The sequence below is a fragment of the Myotis nattereri genome (genome assembly GCF_964212035.1).
Source record: "Myotis nattereri genome assembly, chromosome: 12".
NCBI lineage: Eukaryota > Metazoa > Chordata > Mammalia > Chiroptera > Vespertilionidae > Myotis > Myotis nattereri.
The window spans coordinates 55,065,569-55,086,078 of NC_138087.1; the positions used below are offsets into that span (position 1 = coordinate 55,065,569).

General features: G+C 54.1%; 1 protein-coding gene across 8 annotated transcripts in view; it reads right to left on the bottom strand.

Moving 5' to 3' along the window:
- The window catches only part of PAX5 (paired box 5), a gene marked incomplete at both ends in the record, with an annotated part of 156,539 nt that extends 140,926 nt beyond the window's left edge, over nt 1–15,613 (bottom strand). For 7 of the 8 annotated variants that reach the window (XM_081103115.1, XM_081103114.1, XM_081103112.1 and 4 more), the window contains 2 exons: nt 2,316–2,481; nt 15,568–15,613. In XM_081103115.1, the coding sequence (XP_080959241.1) occupies nt 2,316–2,481; nt 15,568–15,613 (212 nt within the window). Of the gene's footprint in view, nt 1–2,315; nt 2,482–8,365; nt 8,409–15,567 lie in introns of those variants that run through there. The other variant, XM_081103109.1, reaches the window with a different exon arrangement.
- Between the last annotated feature and the right edge of the window lie 4,897 nt (nt 15,614–20,510).

Consider the following 20,510-nt stretch of genomic DNA (forward strand, 5'->3'; position numbering starts at 1 on the left):
CTGGAGCTCTGTGGACTGAATGCCCACACGCCTGGCAGACCGCCACCTTCCCGAGATGACGGGGGCCTCTGCCAGCCTTGCCATGCAGCCTCCGCAAACCACGGTCACCACACAGCGCACGCTCTTTACAGTCTGTCGCCCGGTGTGCGCCCATCAAATTCTTTAGTGGCCAAAAAATAAATAAATAAGTCAGTGGACGGAACAGCCCTCGTTCAGAAATTCCCAGTCACACTGTTTTAGGGCTGAACTTGTTTCTTAAAAGGCAGTTCTAATTAGAGTGACATTTTGTCCACTGTGGTTCTTAGTTATGAAAATAATGAGCTATGAAATTCCAATTTATTGTTGACAACTTAAACGGCCAGGCACCGGAGCGGCGCGTAACTTCCGAGTGCCACTCTACCTAGTGACAAATCTATTCTGGGTCGAGGAAGGCTGCCAGCTGAGCCTGGGAAGGTCCCTGTCCCCTTCAGTCTCAGGGGGGGGAGATCTGGAGCCCTCCCGGGCACCAGAACATGAGGACCCGGCATCAAGATGTCCCCTCGCAGAAGGGCTCAGCATCTTGCCCTGAGATTTCAAATAGCAAGCAAAATGTCGGCTCAGCAAAGATGTCTCAGCAAAAAAACAAAGGAAGGGCCTTCTTTCTCTCTCTCTCTCTCTCCCCCTCCGTGCAATGAGGAGGCTTCCCAAGAAGATAGCTAAGATCCATTCGGCACTCGGAGTCTGATGCTGAGATAATCTAAAATATTTCCGGTCTTTCTCCTATTTTTGTCTTCGTTTCTCTTTCTGTTTCTCTTTTTTAAATTAATCATTCTCTTTTCGCTTGGTTTGGGGGTTTGTTTTGTTTTTTTCTCTTTCTCTTTTCTCTGATCTCCTCTCCTCTATTTTCTTCTACTCTCACTCTCATCCTCTAGTCAGGAAAACCACCTTCCAATACGAACACAGTGGCTGACGTCCTGCCTTCCTCCTTGAACTCTGCCTGGTACTCGTTTGCTATACTGAGTGCTAAACAGGAGTGATGCCCACAGCCTCCGCGGCTGAGGTGACCCGAGATGGGCAGGCGAAAGAGGAATAAACCCAGGGATCAAGGTCCCTAAAGGGGCTTCCTTCCAGACCTCTGCCCTAAAACTTCCCCTTGGTCTCCAGCAAGGCCCCCCAAGGTTAGCAACTGTCCTTCCTCTTTCATGTGAAAGAATTTTTTAAATTCCAGCAGATGGAAGTGGAAAGGGCAAGCAAAAAGTCACAATGTCACTGACATCCTTCAACATATTTATTTCCTATCCAGGCATCTGTTCTCAAACCATCATGCAAGCTGCAGGACAAAGGTTGTTCTCTGGCCCGGGGAGAGAAATCCTGTGAGAGCACTGAACAGCTATCACTGGAGACTGCTCCTCGTTGCCAGGGCAAACCTCTCACTTCACGTGGCTGGCAACAAGCCTGCGGCTTTGGTTTGGGGAAACGGTGAGTTGCCCATGATCTGGGAATCCTATGCTCTCTTCCCAGCCTGGGTACTGGCTGGCTGGCGAGATCTGGGCCAGTCACTTGGCCTCTCTCGGTTTGTTTCCTCCTCTCGAAACTGCTTCCCTGGATGGTGCTGAGTCTCGCTCACCACAGAAAATCAACACGAAGGGAGCTAAAGGCTGCACCGCCCTCTGGGAGAATCAGCATTGTTAGTATTTTGCTTGCAGCAAATCGCTGGGTCAAGTGGCAACTTTCAAATGTCAGACTTGAGAGTTGGTGTCTGTTTGGGGGTTTTTTTGTTGTTTTTTTTTTCCTCCTCTAATTTAATATATACTTAGGATGCCTGTCGCTATGAAAGAAACAAAACATAGAAGAAAAATACTGCAGCCCAACATGAGGTTGATGATAGTCCACAACTGAAAATGACAGATGACTTTGTCAAAATGGACTGTGTTTTTGAAAAACATTAAAATGAAAAACTGAACTCTGGTCATTTTGGTGATTTTAACTTGTGGATTTTCCACCCAGCCCTGCCTAGGTCCTGAGCTCACCTAAAATGCGCAGGGGAAGTTCCCAAGAACCTCTTACTCTTGGGTCGTTTGGAATAATTTACCAGGCTTTCAGAAAACAGGCCATCCCTCCTGACTGAGTCCCCCAACCCCCATGTCACTGGGGTTTTCCAGGACTAGTGTGAACTGAGTGGCCTCGAAAGGGCTTTGCAAACTCTGAAGTGCTGTGCGTGTGTGTGAAGTGCCACAGTGATTCTCACTGTGACCCTGCCACACTGGACAGCGGCTGGGTCATGTTTTAGGTGATTATTTTAAAAATCAAGGGAAACCTGGAGCTCCTGCCTTTACCTGCCAAGGATTTTGCTGACACAACCATGGCTGACCCGAAGCTGCCTGGAGATGTCGCAGGGCCTGACACCTTGATGAGCAAGTTCCACTATCCTTTGGCGGACTACATCCGGGAGTGGCCTTCCATTCACAAAAACTCCCCCAAGCTGATTCACTCCTCCATGTCCTGAAACAGATGAGAAGCAGAAAGCGAGGGAATGGGTGGTTAGAACCAGTCACATAGAAGGAGGCCTGTCGGGAACATTCAGAGTGCCTCAGATCAGAAATGGCAGTGGGCTGGACATCTTGAGCCTGGAGTCTGATCATGCAGACTACATTAATACCTCAAATTGCTTTGTAAAAATAACCTTAGCCTTTGTCAATCTTCAGCCAGTCAATTGGGCTAATGAGGGCGAGCATCTCCATGCTATGCTTCCTTTAGTTACTAGCATTTTCTGTGCAATTCTTTTTTTTAACAATGGACTATGTGAAGACCTCAGTCAATACTAGGGACACACCTTATTACATACATGATACTGAGGTCTAAGAAAAAGCCTCGGGAGAAAATATATTTTAAAATACATCAAATTTAAAGACATTTTAAAAAATTAAACTCTTCCTTTTAACAAATATCTTCAAAAGTGAAAGGGACTACCCCAATAAAACTAGATTTTGGGGGTGGGAATTTTTTTTTTTAAATCAACAATCTGATTAAGGGTTACGTACTTTTTAAATTTTTTAAATAGTATCTGCATGGTGCTGAGACAAAACCCAACCACTGCCTTGATAAAAACACTTCCTTTAATTACATACCCAATAAAACTGAGGGGGGAAATAAGCAAACAAAAAAGATGAGGCTGATGTGCAATTGACCACTGTACCCTCGCAGAGCACACAAAAGAAATGGATTGGAGGATCACATTTATTTCACCCTATTGCACTAGGATTTGCTATGAAGAAGTTTCCCTAAAATTTTTTGGAGTGTTTTGCAATTGACAAGCAGTTATGGGTTGGTTCAGGGGAAATAAAGACGGCTTCTCAATCCAGGTTTTACAGAGGCTCTGGGACAAATTTTAAGTAGCGTCTGGGAAAGTATCTCCCCCACCCCATTAAGCTTCCTTACATCCAGGTCCACCTGGAGGGAAACAAGGATAGAAGGAACTGAAGCGCCAACCCAGTAAACACAGGGGGTAGCAACAATATTGACCTTGTAGTTATTAATCAGCCACTGACATCACTGAAGCCAAAAGCTAAGTCCAGCTCAGAAGCCAGGAGGGGGAATAAACTAAACTGAGATTTGCCTGGGACTGGGGTATACCAGGGAAGCCAGGGCATCTTGGAGGACACACACACACACACACACACACACAGACACCAACTCTAAAACATAAAATAGCCACCTCATCTCAGCTCTCCACCCCGTCCCCAGAACTCAAATACTATTCAGTTTCATTAGCAATATCTGAAATGGACAGGGGAAAGGAATCCATAACATAACCTATTTTTTAAAATGCCAAACCAATTCACTGAAGTTTCTCAGGAGAGTCTGAATTGAATATTTGCCCAAATTTCCAACCTCAGGCTGATTTCAAGGGAAAATTTTATAGATAACAACAGTAGTTAATTCTAGTTCTAAGCTGAATTTCCCTCTGATTTTCAAAATGAACTTTAGTTGGTTTTAATTGTTCTAAAACACTCCAAACACAAGAAAAGGAAAACCATCTCAAACAGGATATTGCAGTTAGGAATATGATTGCTTAGTTCATCTAAAATCGAAAGACTGTAGCCGCCCCTGGTCAAGGGTCTTAAGAAAGCTTTGTTCTGGGGTTGGGAGCATCTAATAAAAAAAAGGTTGTATGGATCTTTCAAGAACAGGCTGGATTTAAGAAGAAAGTAAATTCAGAATTGGTACAAGCTCATCTGAAAGGACAAAAAAAGGAAGCTAAAAGCCCTCAGCACACTTTTAAGATAACCTGTCACTCCAGGCATTGTTGCCCATCTACAATAGCCTGTTCCCTATACCACTGGCAATTTAAACTTTCTGCCCAAAACACAATGCCAACCTTCAGGGCAGTTCAAGAGCAGTTCTGTAAGACATTTGTGAGTTTTGGGGACCACTTGTATCATGGACACTCTAAGTGACAGCAAGCCCTATAATCCTGACCACAAATCTAGGTTACCAATACTTATCCAGAGTCTGATCCACATGTCTACAGTTGACACCAGACCCAGGGTAACCTGGGATCCCCCTGGAAAGGACCCCAAACTAACTTAGCTCTCTCTGCCTCTGTCATAGTCCTATCCAATAAAGCAGGGGTGGAAAATGTCCAGCCCCCAGGACTGTATAAGGCCAGAGAAATCATTTGATTTGGTCCTGCTAAAGCTTTAGGGGTGAATTAATTAAATGTTTGCCCAAATACAGCAGGCTAATTTTTAAGTTGATAATTCTGTATGGCCCGCCAATGATGTTATAAATATCCAAATGGCCCTTGGCAGAATAAAAGGTTCCCCACCCCTGCTATAGAGCATTTCAAGGGTGGTAGGGAGGTGATTTACAACTGTGATCTGAGAAGGTAATGTCTCCCACTTACCCTGAGATTAGAAAGAAATAAAACTAGATGCCTGAGAGAGGGGAGGCATGATGGGGAAAGAAAAGAGGAGAAGTGAGGTATGGAGGGAAAGGGTGTAAAGAGTGGGAACAGACAGCAAGAAACGAGAGATTGGAAAGGAAGCCTCAAGTTAGGAAGGCAGAGGAGGAGAAAACGGAATGGATTAGCCAAAACAGGTGAAGAAAAGACAGGTGAGTATGATGCACAGGGGCAAGGAGATCAGAAGAAAAAATGGAGGACAGATTCCCCAGTAAAGGGCAGAGGACTTCTGTGGAGGGGTGGGGGGCTTTGTTTTCTGGAACCCTAGGTCCAGCCCTGCATCTCCTGGTAGAACACAGGTCCAGCCTCTACCTCCTGTGGACTCTAGCTGGGTGAGAGTTCACCCCATAGAGGGTGCTGGAGGCAGACACAGACTCAGCTACCCTTTTCAGGGCCAAGTAGAGAGACTGACACAAAGATAGATGGAAACAACTCAAGGCAAAGACCAGGAAACAGACACAGATACAAGGGAAACAGCCCTGCCCCCACAGGACTGACAGAAAAGGGTTCAAAGGGGGGTGGTGGTGCTGGGGGTAGAAGAATGGCTGAATTACAGATGCCCCTGGGGCCTTTGTGGCTCTGGTCTGGAAGGGCCAGCCCCCACAGATGCTCCTCAGGCTCAGATAAGAACATGCTGCCCACCGGGGCCCTGTCCACATCCTAGACTGGGCATAGGGTCTTAGAGAGAGGGTCTCTGCTGATTCAGTCACAGACTTAACTCCAGGACTTAGAGACATTGAAATTTCTCTTAGTGGTCCCTGAGAGAATGAATGAAGGGACACACAAACATGCCAACAGGAACACAGGGAAGAGCGGGGATGAAATTTCATTAATGGACTATTAAATGTCAGACAGATGCTGACACACACCGACAGTCAGGCCATAGATACAGAAATAGTTAAACCAGACACAGCACCTTGCACATGTGTGTACCCACCCAAACATTCCACTCTCCTCTTTCTGGAAACTAAGCCCCTCACCCTCCTCTTCTGTAAATCCTTGAAGACCCAAGAACCAGCTCCAGGTTTACCCATGTGAATTTCCTATCAGTGCTTTTATCTCTCTGGCCTCAATATCATACTCCATAAAATGGGTGTAACTAAAGGTTTAGACAAATCTCAAGTAAAAGTGCTTTAAAACTGGTAAGCATACCTGAGGGAGGGAAACATCTGGGAAGGGTTGTGCTTATCAAAGTGATGAGCCTGGAATAGGGGGTGGGGGCAGGGGAACTCTGAAGCCCATTTCCAGGCAGTGCCTGCCCCTGACCCATGGGCACACCATCTCTCCCACACAAAGCTGTCCTGTTCTGATGGAGGGGAGAAACAGGGTAGGAGCGTGAAACTGACCAGGGCCAAGAAGGGAGATGAGGAGATGAGACTTGGTCTGAGCCCCTATTACCCCAGGGACCTCTAAGGGATCTACTGCATACCCCACTCCCCACCTCCAATCACCAACAAACTGAGGCCCTGGAGGGCACATTGTGCAAGCAGAGAGCTTTGGCCGTCAGAATGAAGCAGGCCCTGGAAGCTAGGCTGGCTGGGGCCCAGCCCCCACCGTGCTGCCAGGGAGTTGAAGATGGGAGGAGGGAGCATTCTCCAGGGGGCACATGAAGGCCAGGACAAGGAGGGACAGATATACAGCATGAGCGGTTGGCTAACAGCATCTGGAAGTAGCTGCCTTCTCCACCCTCAAGATCACCGGGGTCTGACGCTCTCTCTCCAAGGGCTTGTGCAAAATCTCTGGGGCGCCCCTCTGTGCAGAAGGAGGCAGTGAGGGTCTGTTGATCTCCCCCCATCTCCCCCGACTCCGTCCCCCGCAAGGAGAGAAGTCCAGGGGTCAGCCCTCCCCATTTTGTCCCCCAATCTCTCCTTGGCTAAGAGCTTGCCTAGCAGAGTATTGACCCCAACTCGTTTGTTTCCTGGCTCGCTCTGTGAGATCAGAGCCTCTCCGGAGCCCAGCTCAAGTGTGCGCAGGAGAGGGCTGCGGGGGGCGCTGGGGTCGCCACGGACTGGAAACAGTTTTGGCACAGGCCCCGGAGGATGAGGAATCGTTTGGGCTGGGACCGGAGAAAGCGGCTTCACTGCGCAAACCTCCGCGCGGCTCTGGTGGATTACCTCCGACTGGGGAAATTGACACAAAGAGAAACACCTGCGGGCAGTCAGCCCCTATCGTACGGATCAGCATTTCTCTGCCTGCCGGGCCGCTCTGACCTCCGGGTGGAAAAGGACCAATTCGCCCAGGGAAGCTCGCCTTCTCTCCAGCCGGGTCTCTGCTGCCTTTGTTCAACAGGGGGCCCAGGGCTGGTAAGCAGGATTTGAGGCTGTCTGCGGAGAAGCTGGCATGCGGAGGGCTCCCAGCCAGGGAGCAACCCTATGACCTGGGGCCCCCCAGCTGGGCCCCGGCTGGATGCCGCCCAAGCCTGGCGCCTTGCTCCGGCCCAGCTCTGCAGCGCGCAGAGGGGAAACGCGATTCGTTCCACTTGGTATTTCCTTGAAATCTCCGAGTCTAATCCGGCGCTAACTCGCCGTGAGAGAAGCGCATCGCACAGTAGGCTGTGCTAAAGGGCGAACTGGCAGATCCGGGCGGGTCAAGCAACCGGCCACCCGCCTCGCCCGCGCCCAAAATGACCCTTCCCGTCTCCTACACACTCGGCGTCGTTAGAAAGCGGGGCGCCTGGATGGTGACTAATTGGCTGCTGCTTCATTTTTATTTATGTTTTTAGGGGAGAAGTCATCATAAGGCAAGCGTCCTGCAGAGGAGGACTGGAGGGTGTCTTTAAAGGTCTGTGTATGAACTGGCGGCTTCTAAGCAGACGCTCAGCTCAGGCACCTCTACTTGGTGGATTTTTCAAATCCCACTCAACTCCAGAACGCCTTTGGAGCTCTGGACCTGAGGTCCCCGCTCATCTCTCCACCTCTCCCTTCACGCCTAGCAGTACACAGGCACTGGTGGGGGCCCCCACTCCCCCTGCAAGCCCTGTTTGGATCATCCCCACCGTGGAAAAAGGCGCGATCCGGGTTTGGGTGTGGGGCGCTGACTAGGACTCGGACTGACCTTTCGCTACAACTTCGTCCCCTCCTGCTAGTCCAGCCGGAGCCTTCTCCAGGTCCCCGCCAGGATGCTCCCAGCACTCTGAGACTTCGCTGCCAGGGCCCCGGAAAGGCCGCCGAAAAGGCTGCTGCTGCTCGCTGCCTACGTTAGGCGTTGGTGGAGGCGGGACTCCCGGTGCCAAGTGCTCCGGGCCCAGGCGACCAGGCACTTTGTTCCACATCCCCTGCCTGGAAAGCCCTGCACTTGACAAACTTGACTGCGCGGCTACAGAAGTCCTGGGTCCTCCCGGCCTCAGCACCTGCCCCGTAGTCCGGCACCCCCAACCCCGCCCCGGGCCGGAGAGTGAGAGAAGCGAGCTCGCCGCCTACTTACTATGCATGGATGCAAACGGGTCGTGCTTACAGTGTATTTCCATCGGGGCGCTCCAGACTGCAGGCCGGCCCACGCCGCCGCCTCCCGGCGCCAAGGGGCTGCCCAAAGCGGCTAAGGAGCCGCGCCGCCGGGCCAGGCACTGTGCGAGCTGCGCTCAGAAAGCACTGCTGGGGCCTCGGGCCTCTCTCGGAGCCCGGCCGGAGGTGGGAGATCGCCGAGAGCTGCTCCTAGAGGCGGGAAACCGCGCTAGTGCACTCCGGCTGCAGGTGGGGCGCCCAACTCCTGGTGGCTTCCCTCCCGGGCTGGCTCAGGCGGTGGCTCCGGTCCCGGCTCGGGGTAGCTGCTGCCAAGGCGCCCGCAGCCTCGGGGGCATGGCGTAGGGACCCGCCTCCGGGACGGCTGGCGCCCCTGGCCTCCGGTAGGAGCGGCTTCGAGGAGGCCTGCGGGACGCGCGGCACTTGGTTTTACTCAAGGGGCAGCGAAGCCCGTGGGAGGCCAGGCTGGTTCCGCGGCCTCGCTGCCTCTGGAGTGTCCTCGGCCCCTCGGGATTCACTGGATTCTTCTCTCTCTGCTTCTCTAGGTCTCCGGGGCTCCTATTTGCCGCCTCCGCCTCTCTCTGCCTGGCTCGCCGACGTCTCCCACGAAGTTGCAAAGAACTTCCTCTCTGGCGGTGCTGGGGCCCAGTGGGGTTCGCAGACGTTTCCGCTACTGACGTTGGGGATGAGACTCCGGAGTCCCGGCGAGCTTGCAGCCCTCATACCCTGGGACCCGCTGCCTTCAAAGTTCCCGCGGCTCCCGCTTTCCCCCCATCGCTGGGACCAGGAAAAGGGACAACAGCGACAGTCTCCTCCTCGCCTCACGCCCAACTCTTGAAGCCCCGCCGCCCTCTCTCGGAGGTCTCGTTCTACTGTCTTGCAGTTGCCTCTTCCGGGACGGCCGCCACGCCTGCCCCAGGCGTGGAGCGAGGGACAGAGGAGAGAGCGGAAGGTCCCCTCCGCCACGGCCTCCGGGACTACTGGTGCTGAGATGGAGCCAATGTCGGTTTTGCCCGCGCTGCCGCCGCCGCCGCCGCCGCCGGCGCTAGCCCTCGCCTGCTCGGCGCGCACAGTGCGCCACCGCGCCGCCCCGGAGCCGCTTTCAGGACCCGCTGCGTGTGGACAGCGCCGCCCGGGGCTCAGCCTCCCTCCGGGCGGGGGCGGGGCGGGCGCTAACATGCCAATCACGCTTCACCAAGCCAATCAGAGCGGTGGCAGCCGGCTCTGGCCCGAGACACCGCTCCATTGGCTGAGCAACCGAGAGGCTCCGCCTAATTAGCGGATACTTGGGCAATGGGAGAGAATGGGAGGCGGGGCCAAGGCAGCGGCGCCACGTTCATTGACAAACGCGTGGCGCGAAGGCCTAGTGAAGCCGGGATGGAGGGAGGGGGAGGGGATCCACCTAGTGCCTGGAGAGTCCCGCGGCACATTCTCAGGGAGCCTGCCCTCCAAGCTGCGGCGTTGGGACCCTGAGATACCCTGAAGGCCTGGAGGCAGCCAAGGCAGGGGTGGGTAAATAGTCTCCAGAACACACACACACACACACACACACACACACACACACACAGTGGATGTTGGAAAAAGAAGAGTACAATAGAGAACCGGCTTTCAATCTAAGCACCAACAGACTCGCGTGTGCACATCTCCCCCGTTCTCAGTTTCTTCATCTGTAAAATGGGCAGAGTTGGCTTACATAGTCTTTAATGAAGCTCCTGCCAGTGGAAACATTTCATAGCTGTATCAAGTGCCTACTAAGCCGCTACCTCCTCGTCCACCCCTTCTCCCTCTTTTTACCCCCAGGTGCTCCCAAATCTGAGATAACTGAAAGGCAAAGACATTGAGGTGAAACATTTTTTCACTTTCCTTTAAAGTTGGTAATCAGGGTGCTCCTGTAGGAAGAGGCTATCTGAGGCTTTGGATCGGGTTGCCCAAGCACCGAGCCCTGAGCATCTCCTTCCAGCTCCAGGCCAGGAGCTGCCAGATGCTTTGGGGGCTAGTTATTCAAGCAGTTGGAGCCTTCTGTCCACAGGGGTAGTTCCACATCTGGTGCAGGGAACTGAATGAACCCAGGCCCGTCCAGTGCTAATGAGGGTCCCTGAAGCCAGCGGGTGGGTGGGTGCATTCTATCTGCAAGGGCCCTGCCAAGCCACGCTAGGCATGCTACCTTGCTGCAGCTTTCAGCTGTTGATAAAAACCTGACCTCCCCTCTCCAGGGGAATTTATAACAAAACCTTCCTGGTCCAGAAAGGCAGGGTCTTTGACCAAGGAGTCTCAATTTCTCAAGGGGGTGTGAGAACCTGAGGCCACAATCAAAGGAAGTGGTCTTTGAAAAGGAAGCATGAGGCAGGCTGTCTATATCCGGGAGGCAATAGCTCTGTGAGCGCTTACCTATGCCAGGGTCCTGGCAGAGACACTGAAGATTCTCCTGGGCCAGCAGCTCATGGGAGTGGTCCCAAGTCCCACCATTGTGCATTCAAAAGCACTGATCCTCTAACATTAAACATAAATCCAACAAAACAAGGGCTCTGGGATGCCCACTCCAGACCTGGACTTGTAAGGAGGGCAGAGCACATGTTGACTCTGAGAAGACGCCCAGGTCATTCAGTCTCCCCTCTCTCAACCTCTGCCCCTTTTTTCACACCCCTATACTGGATCAGTCCTCTAGCCCACCTTCTGTTCCTGTCCCAGACCGAGCTGCCCAGGAACCGCAGTTAAGTTTCCTGCGCTGACCGTCCCCACCCCCTCCAGGCACAGCTGCAGGAAACAGTCTCAGGCGAGCCTCTTGGGGATCAGGAGGTTTCGCGTGCACGGAGGTGGGGTGGTGGCATTTATCTCTTCTTTGTCTGGAACCCTGCCTGTCTGGATCTTCACCCCACCCCCACCCATCACCCCTCACCCCCACCCCCCTTCGCCTTGGAGCAGAAAGATCGTAACAGCGCTGAGATACCAGAATGAGTTAAGGATCCCTCTTTCGCTCCACCAGTGGCACGCAGACTGAAAGTGACTAGATTTCGCGGGGGGGGGGGGGGGGGGGCGAGGGGGAGCGGCTGTGTTCCCACAAGGGGGCAGGGGACAGGGGTGGAGTGAGGATGCCTTGAGGGGGCAGCAAGTGACATCTCCACCTCCAGCCTCTCTCATTGAGTTCAGGCCTGGAAACCAAGATTTTAAAGTATTTGAGCTAATAGGGAGGGCCCTGAGGCTAAACTGTCCCCATTTTGCAGATGCGGAACCTGAGGCTGAGGCGGGATGCGACTTGCCCAAGGTCACACAGGGAGTCCAGGCTAGAGGAAAGACTGTGGGCCGGAACCTTTTCTCAGGAGGGTCTCTCCAGAGCCACTCTCAGGATGGCAGGATGGCAGGGTGGCGGGCATTTGGGAGTGGGCATGGGGCTACGATACCAAATCAAAGCACCCAGCGAGGACGTACCCGCGCAAACGGCTTTCCTTCCCATATGTGGGAGGCTTGGCCAGAGCCCGGGGAGCGCTGCCGCGGTGGCGGTGGGACGGGACGCCAGACGTTACCGGAACAGAAACAGCTCCGATTCCCATTCCATACAGAAGGACAGGGTCTGGCTGCCTAACCTCTTTGGCCAGAGCAACCCCCATCGCACTGTGCGCTGCGGTCAGAGGAAGCCTCCCTCTGGGTCGGAGGTAATTCACCGCCTCCGGGGTGGACCGGCCTCCGGGGACTTCTAACGCCAAGAGGCACCACCAGACCTGGTATCCTGACCACCTTGCCCAACCTAACACCACCGAACAGCGGCTCGGAGCGACCCCATGGCCAAGCCCAGCTCCCGCGCCTCGGTCCAGCCTCCGGAAGCTCGTGAGCCCACGAGTCTGGATCCAGGAGAGAGGGGAGCAAGGAACTAGTCCCGACGCCGCCACCCTGAAAGTGGTCGGGCCTCGCTCTGCGCGACAGTCCCGTGGTTTCATCCACCCGCGCCCCCCCCCCCCAGCCCAGCAGGACTTCGGGCCGGGGGCCCTGTGCTAACTAAGCGCTGGAGGCAGGAGACCGGGAAGGAAACCTTCTGGGAAGAAACCCAATTTATGTAAATGGCATTGCCGTTGAAAGTTTTGCTACGGAAAGAAAGCCCGTTGAGAAGGATGTTTGAGAAGCCAAAACACCCTCAGAGAGACACCCACCTCAGTCCCGGCCACAAAACCTGGCTGCACACTGCCTCCCGCCTCCCCGCTCTCTCGGCGTCGGCGGTTTGGGGCTGCTATAGCTCTGTGGGCCCCAGACGAACTCCCGCAGCTCAAGTCCAGCCCATTTCCCTGCTCTTGCTTCAGGCAAAGCGAGGCCCAGTTCAGTTAAGGCAGAGGTGACACAGCCATCGCTGCCCTAACTTGGTGGGTCCTCTCTAATCCTCATTTCAAAAATATCAAGGAGAGACAACAACCGACGCCAGGGGTCAGAGCTGATTCCTGCTCCTGGATCAGGGGTCTGCTCTGCCCAGCCCAGGTCCATCTGTAAGAATCATCCAAGTGAGTGACCAAAGGGAAGAGTCTAACCAGGTTTCTCAAGAACCATGTCCATGGTCTGTCAGGATTTGTTTTCGTTACCAGTGCATACGGAAAGCCAGGTGCTACGGGCGCCTCTGGGACTACCTTTCTCTGTCTGAAGACTTTAGGCGGCGGGGCCCTTCTCCTAGGGCTCAGTCTCCCCATGTGTCTAATAGGGAGAAGAGCCCCTGAGAGGAGGCCTCTCAAGGTTCTTGAAGATGGAGATCCAGGGTTAGAGAATATTGTCATCATTCATTCACAGGCTCATTCTAGAGCTGGAGGGCTTGATGCCATTGCCTATCCTGGTCTCCATGGCCTTGGGGAGCCTTAACTCACACAGCAGCTGGCTTGCCCAATTGTAGTTTTTCTCCAAGGATGCCCATGGTGGCAGCAAGGGGTAGGGCGTGTTCTCCCAGCAGGAGTGAGGGGTCAGAGAAGTCCTCCACAGGTCCCTGCCCCTCCCTGGACATCAGTTTTTCCTTTTTGGTACCACAAGGAAAAAACTAGATATGTAAGTGGCTCCCTGCTCAGGGTTGGCCTCAGCCGATCTTGGGCTTAAAGCTAGAAGGGCATAGAGTCCTTCCCCCTTGACTAAATGGGGAAACTGAGATCAAGAGACAGAAGGGAATACAGTTCTGAAGAAAGGCAAGGGAAGGTCAAGAGGCCCATAAAAGGCCTCAAAGTTAGGAGAGGGAGGAAGTCCACGTACAAACCCCAAAACAAGACCTGGATGCCCCCAGCCTGTCCAGCTTCTTGGCTCTCCTCTTCCCTAGTGGGGCCCAGGCTGGGGCAGACAAGCAGAAGTGCAGTGTCACCTGAGATGTTCCCAGCGACCTAGGAAGGGCGCCCTTACTCCAACCCGTCAATGAAGAGGGGGCGTGGCTCTTCAGAACTTTACACTCTGTCCAGCCTAACTGCCCCTCCCCAACCCCACCCAGACCCATCTCCATGAGGAATGAAATGCTTTATTGATTAAACGATTATTCAGGCGATTGAACTAATCAAAGAGCCCATCGACCGCCATGAGTTACATTCTTTGTAGACCTTGGTCGGTCCGGGAAAGGCAGCAGGGGCCAGCCCCTGAACACTCACCCATTCCCAACACAAACACAAACCCTAGTCCCAGCACAGGCACCTCTGGGAGTCCCACCTACTCAGGGACCCACTGGGGAAAAGAGGGAAGAGTGAGGATTGAGCAGAGGGGGTTCCCCTTCCTGCACTCTCAACCTGGGGGATCCTCTTCAATTCTGCCTCTTTGATTTCTGCCCTAACGTCTCTTCAGTCACAATTTTGGAAACGCAGCTAAGCCCTGGGAATTGTCCTAGGTTTAGGCTATAAGTTCACCTCTCTCCGTCTGCTTTCTGACCTCTATTTAGGGCTGAGGAACAGATGGGAGCTCACAGATCCACAGGAATGGGGAAAAGGGAGTTCTTGCCCGGGCCAGGAGTGTGTTTGGGTGTGGGTTAGCACACTTGGCCTAAAGAGTTAAAGGCTCCTATACCCAGCTTTCACCTCAGGGCAAACAGGGGCTTCCCGCTGCCTGCCACCTCCTCTCAGATGTAAACACATCTTGCTACTCACTGCCTGGCCCTGTGGGAGGCACACCTGGTTCTGTGTCAGAAAGGCCTGTCCGCATACCAGCACCAGAATTGGATGCCCTACTTCTGCTCCCCTCCCTTGGAGGGGCACCCACAGATGAAACCTGAGCACACCACACACACACACACACACACACACACACACACACACACACGTCAGAGGCTTGTCTAAGTGAAGGCGAAGGCAGGCCGGGGGTCCCCAGAAATGTCTCAACTAGCATATAGGCTTGCCTGCTCGCTCACCTGCCAATGCTGTGCCTGCTGCTGGAGACCCTTTTATACAAATGGAAGGCTCAACAGTGCCCACAACACACTGAGGGTCTGTGCACACACCCGGAATTCACACTTTCACTCCTGGTCCTCCTACTAGAATGGGACCTGAGCCTGACCAGGCTTAGCACAACAGGACCCCACAGGCCCTAGACCCATCCCTGTACCTAGAGGCTGGCACTTCTGTGTATATTGGCATGTACACAGTGAACAGCTGTTGACATGTACACATCTTTCTCACTTCCAAAATTACTTAGAATATGACAGATGACCACAGACCCTTTAAAAAGAGTAGATACACACTCAGAGACTTATCCAAGTTATATATATGACACACATTTTGGATACAAAAGAACAGTATCCAAGAACACCAACTCATAAACACACGAACACATTTATGAATATAAAGACACACAGCCACATCAACTCGTGGACACACACTCAGACATTTGAAAACCCGGTATACAGGGACACACAAACGCATTGTCACTCTTGCACACTCTGAACCCATATGTAAACACACAGACCCAAACAAACTTTCAGACCCCCCCCCCTCCCAGAGACAACTACATAAATATTCAGAAATAGAGGAAAAATAGGCAAACTCTCTGATACTTGGAATGATGCAGAAGTCCGTGAATAGACTGGCGAGAAGACACACAAACGTGCCACAGACAGACAGGCAGTCAATCCTGGCAAAAATGAGGCCCCCCTCCCACAGGGCCGAAGCCCCGGGAGGACCAGCACCCGGCTGGGTCCCGGAGTTAGCGCGCCTGGAGCGGGTATCGCGGTCCTACCTGTCCTGCCGGTCCGAGGAGTTGGATAATTTTTCTCTAAATCCATTTTGATTTTTCAGAACTTGATGGAATGGACAGGGGGGGAAAAGTTTCCACTTTTTTGTGCTTCTTTTTTTTTTTTTTTTTTTTCTGGTGTCAGGGGCCGCTCACAGGTCGGAATAATTCAAGCCTTCCGCTCCCCCGCCGAGCTGGGGCAGCTGATCACTGAGCTGAAACTAAACGTTTTAGGTGGAAAAAAAAAGCGTCCGAAGGCACCGTGAAATGATTAAGGAACTAAAGAGCTTCTCGCCATGTGAGATCATGTCCTGTTCTCGCCAACATCACAAGATGTCCCCAGACACGCCGCGCCCCCAGCGTGCGGCCCCGCACGGCCGGCCCAGAGCCGGGCAACGTGTCCGCGCTGTGCGGAGGGGCCTGCTCCGCCGGCCAGACGGGACGGGCCGGGCCGGAACAGCGCTGAAGGCCGGGAGAGCAACAGTGTCGCAGCCACGCCGCCCTGGACTTTTATAAGGGGTTGTGGGGGAGGAGGGAAGGAAGGTTTCAGAAAGCCGGGAGCTAGCCCGCGCACTTACGGGAAGGGGCCGACCAAAGACGAGCCTGGAGCCCCGGCCTCGAGGCAGCACCTTCTACAAACCCCTGCGACTTGGTATCGCGGCCCTCTTCGCGGTGCGCGGGGCCGGTGACCCCTCTGGGTGCACACCCGGCTGCGAAGGCGGATGCAGGCCTGGTTTTTTGTTTTTAAAGAAATTAACCAGTCTGCCAAGCAGGTGCTTTTGAAGGGGGTGCAAAAGCAGGAGCTGTTGCCAAGCATCCAGTTTCCTCAGGCTCACCCCTAGGGCGGCGCCCGCCCCCAGAGCTCCCAGCTCCCCACCCCCACCCTAATTTGCAGCTGCTATTGCTATTGCCATTGCTGGGTCCCTAACTCTAGAGAAGTACGAGAAGCCTGAAGCCTCCGCGACCTACTCAGCCCCCTGGTCGCAGTTCTCCCCACACCACGTCTCATTCTGGCCCGTAGCACGGTGGTTAAGATGTGAAATGCTGGAGATAAAATCCGGCCCTCCGCTTTGGAGCACCGGGCTGAGCAGAACCATCTCAGGGGGTCCTGGAGACGGGCAGGAGTCCCGGACCCCTGACCCCGGCCCATAAATGGAATCCCTTGGCCCTCAAGCCCCGAGACGTTGCGTTGTCCCTGAGCCCCTGGACTTGATTCCAGAGGGGAACTCAGCCCAAGAGAGACCGGGTAGAAGGGTGGCATGTCCACTCGCGCTCTTCGGCCCCGGCTCAACACTTCCCTCCTCTGACCCTCCCCAACCCCGAGTCCAGATGCTCAGATCCGGCACTGGAAGCCGGCGGGGTCCCGCTGCGGGGTGGTCGAAGGGGCGCGGTTCTCCGGGGCGGGGGAGCGCTCCACAGAAGGACTGTTGGCCCGCCGGACAGGGGCAGTTTCGGAAAGTGAATCGTCCTCAGCGAGGGTGTTGTTTGCTTTTTGGAGGGGGTGGTCACGAGGCTGGGCCGCAACCGGGGGGGAAAGAGCCCAGAGCTGGAGAAAGGGGGTGGGGGCGCGGCGGGAACCGGACATCGCTTATCCACGGAGCGGATTTCGCCACCATCGGAAACGTGGCTGCGGATTCCCGGGCGGCCCCCCCGACCAAGTAGTCCGCTCAGTCACCCTCCGCCGCCTCCTTTCTGCAGCCTGCGGGTCGGGGCCCCTGCCCGGCGGTTTAATTTGGGGGCATCTCGGAGCGCTCCACGCTTCCCCTCCGCGGCCCGGCCGGGCCTCGGCTTCCCGCCTCCGGCTCCGCCGCGGGGAGGCTGCGTCTTGGAAGAGGCCTGTCCGCACCTCGGGATGAAAAGCCCGCCCGGAACTGACATTTCACCCCGGGCTGGGGGCGGGAATCGGTCGGGCTTCCTTTTGTTTTGTTTTTCTATTTAGAGGGTTTATTTGGTTTTGTTTTCTGTGAGTTTTTTTTTTTTTAATTATGTATGAGACTTTTGTTTCGGGGTTTTGCGTTATTGTTTTTTCGTGGATTTCATTTTAACGGGCTTTGCTCTGTGAGTCGTGATCTTTGGGGTGGGTTTTGATCTTGTGTGTGTTTTTTAAACTTTGTTCTTAGGGGTTGTCTTTTTGTGTGTCGTTTGAAGTCTGTCCCTTCTGCGTGGTGCTTTGATCTGTTTTGATTTTGCATTAGTGGGTGTCGTGTGTGTGTGTGTGTGTGTGTGTGTGTGTGTGTGTGTGTTTTGTGTTAGATGAATTTTTGTGTTTATGTTTTGTTTTCTTCGATTTTGATTTTTTTATGAGCTGTGCGTTTGGATGGGGATCTGGGTTTGCGTTTTCGTGTGTTGGCTTCAGTTTTTGTGTTTGCGGGGTGCTTTGGTGAGGTTTGCGCGTGTGTTTTGGCTTTGTGGGGCTTCTGGATTAGAGAGGGGACCCAGGACACTACTCCGTTCCTATTCTCAACCCAGGAAGGGCAAAGGATTAGGCCAAGCATCACGAATGGTGGGTTTGCCTGGTTCCGAAATACCTGACCCCCGCACCGTCGCATCCTATTCTCTGAGTTCCAGACCAAGGCAAAAACAATTGTGCGTTCCCGAGGGGGCGCCCGCCCTTACTTCTGCTCCTGCGCGGGTCCTGTGGCTCCAGCGCCCAGGTCAGAATTCACAGAGCCCGCTCCCTCCTCCCGGGATACGCAGGCCCAGCCGCCGTCCTGTGGCCCACCCTGTCCGCTGTGGGTTTCTCTCCTCTCGCTTCTGACCTCCCCGACTTCCCGCCGCGTTAGACCGAGGGCCGGCTCCCCGCCGCGGAGCAGGTGGCAAGCCTCTTCGGAGCACACGGAATTGACGCTGCGGCTCTAGAGATACCGGGCAGGGGCTAGGGATGCGTGGAGTCGAGGAGCAGAGAGGCGTCGGGATCCCAGGAAAAGCCCCTATTTAGATTGTCTGCAGCCCTAGAATGCTAGAAACCCAACTCCGCTCAGCTTTCGGTTTGGAGAGCCTTGCCCTGGTTTGCAACCACAGACAGAGACATCCACACTCGGAGCAGACGCACTCAGCTAGCGAATGAGAAAGAGGGAGCCGGCGCGTTGGTAGCCGCGGCCTGCATGGCAGGACCGGAGCCGACACCACCTCAAGGGGAAGCCAAACTATAGCGCCCGGACATGTTCCAGGGACGGAGTAGGCTTCCTCTCCGTCCACATTGCCGGAACTTCAACCTCGATACACGTGGACTTGTTTCACGCTGCACCGGGGAGAAAAGAGACAAATTTAGAGGCAGAAAGACATGCTGGCTAGACCGGCAAGGGAATGCGGGGAGAACCTATAGAAAAGGAAAGTATGGAGAGTGAGGGACAACACGGAGGCCGACTGGAGGCACAGGAGAGGGGCCGGCGCGCAGCCCCTCTGGCCTCCCGCGCGCTCTGGCATTCTCTGAGCGGGAGAAAGCAGGAACCCAGAACAGAGTGACAGGAAGAGAAAAGAGTCGCAGAAGGGGTTGGCCTAGGCAGGACGCGAGCTTCCCTCCAGCCTGGACGCTGCAGTCTAGGGAGGGGGAGGCCGAAGTCGCGAAGCGAGAAGCCTCGGCCAGGAGACACCCGAAGACTCCAGGGCTCACGGAGCCGGGATCCGGGTCCAGTTCCAGCCAGGCGCCCCGCCCCCACCCCATCCCGAAACACCCGGCCAGGAATCCAGCAAAGATTGGGCCGCCGCTGGGCCTCCCTCTGTGCGAGCCCTGGGAGAAGCCGCGGTGAACGACCCCGGCCTCGGGGCTCTGGGCTGACAGTGGGTGGGAGCCGACGTCCAGGCAGCAGGCGAGGAAGAGGAGGCCCCGCCCTAAAGCTGGGAGCCCGCTTCTGCGAGCGGCTGAGGCCGCAGCTTGGACTAGCGGGATTTGGGGTCCGCGCCGTGAGTGCGCACGTGGCACGCACCTTGGGCAGGCGGCGCCCCGAAAGCCCAGCCCCGCCCCGCCCCGCTTCGTTTGCTGGGTCTGAACGGGTCAGGATTGAGGGTGGACACCGAGTCTCGGCGAGTAGGTCCCTCTCTGTACCAGCTTGGGGTGTGCTGAGGGCTGGCGCCTAGGTGGATGGGGGAGCTTCTTCACTCACATCTCCCCGGGCACAGAGCGCAAAAACAGCGCGCAACGCAGGCTAGTCGCCGCCGCAGTTTTCCAGCGGCGCCCTCGGCGGAAAGGGGCTGAGGGATGGTTTGGATCAAAGCATCCATCTCGGCGGCCAGTAGGGTCCTCTGCGCACATAGGGCTTCGAGCACTGGCTCGCTGGAGCACCATGTGCTAGCGGCAGGCCACCCAGAAATATTCGGGTACCGCTGGAAAATTCGATGGGGCTGTGTTCGGGAACCTGGTGCTCATGGTGGGTTACTGCTATTGTTTTTTTTTACTGTACTGCCTTTCTTGCTTTAATTACAAGTTATTGAGAGAAGCCTCAAAAAGCGCAGACCTGGGTCTTTTAGATGGGTTCATTTAAACTCAAATCCAGTAATTCAATTCAGTTCCACGACTGGTTTCCAGCGCACAGGTACCTATGGCAGACGTCAAGTGTATGCCATATACATATGCACAGAGATGATTTGAAGGCAACTCTTGAAGAATTTTTAGATAAAATTCACTCTCTTGGAGTTACATTAAAATATATGAATATGGAAAATAGACAGTCAGTTATATTTAAAATTTGCCAACACATCCCAGCCATCCACTATTACCTAAAAATCCAAAACTAAGCATTGAAAAGATTTACGGGCCCTCTGATTGTTTAACATTGAAAACAGTGTGAATGAGTTTCTTATATTTCCTTTCAAATTCAACAATGTCATAATTTGTAAGTAATAAAACCATATATTGCTAAAGAAAGTTTACATGTAGGATGCTTTATTTCTAACCATATTTAAATGAAGAACTATTAGCTCTCCCCACCCTTTTTCTTCTGATATTTCGG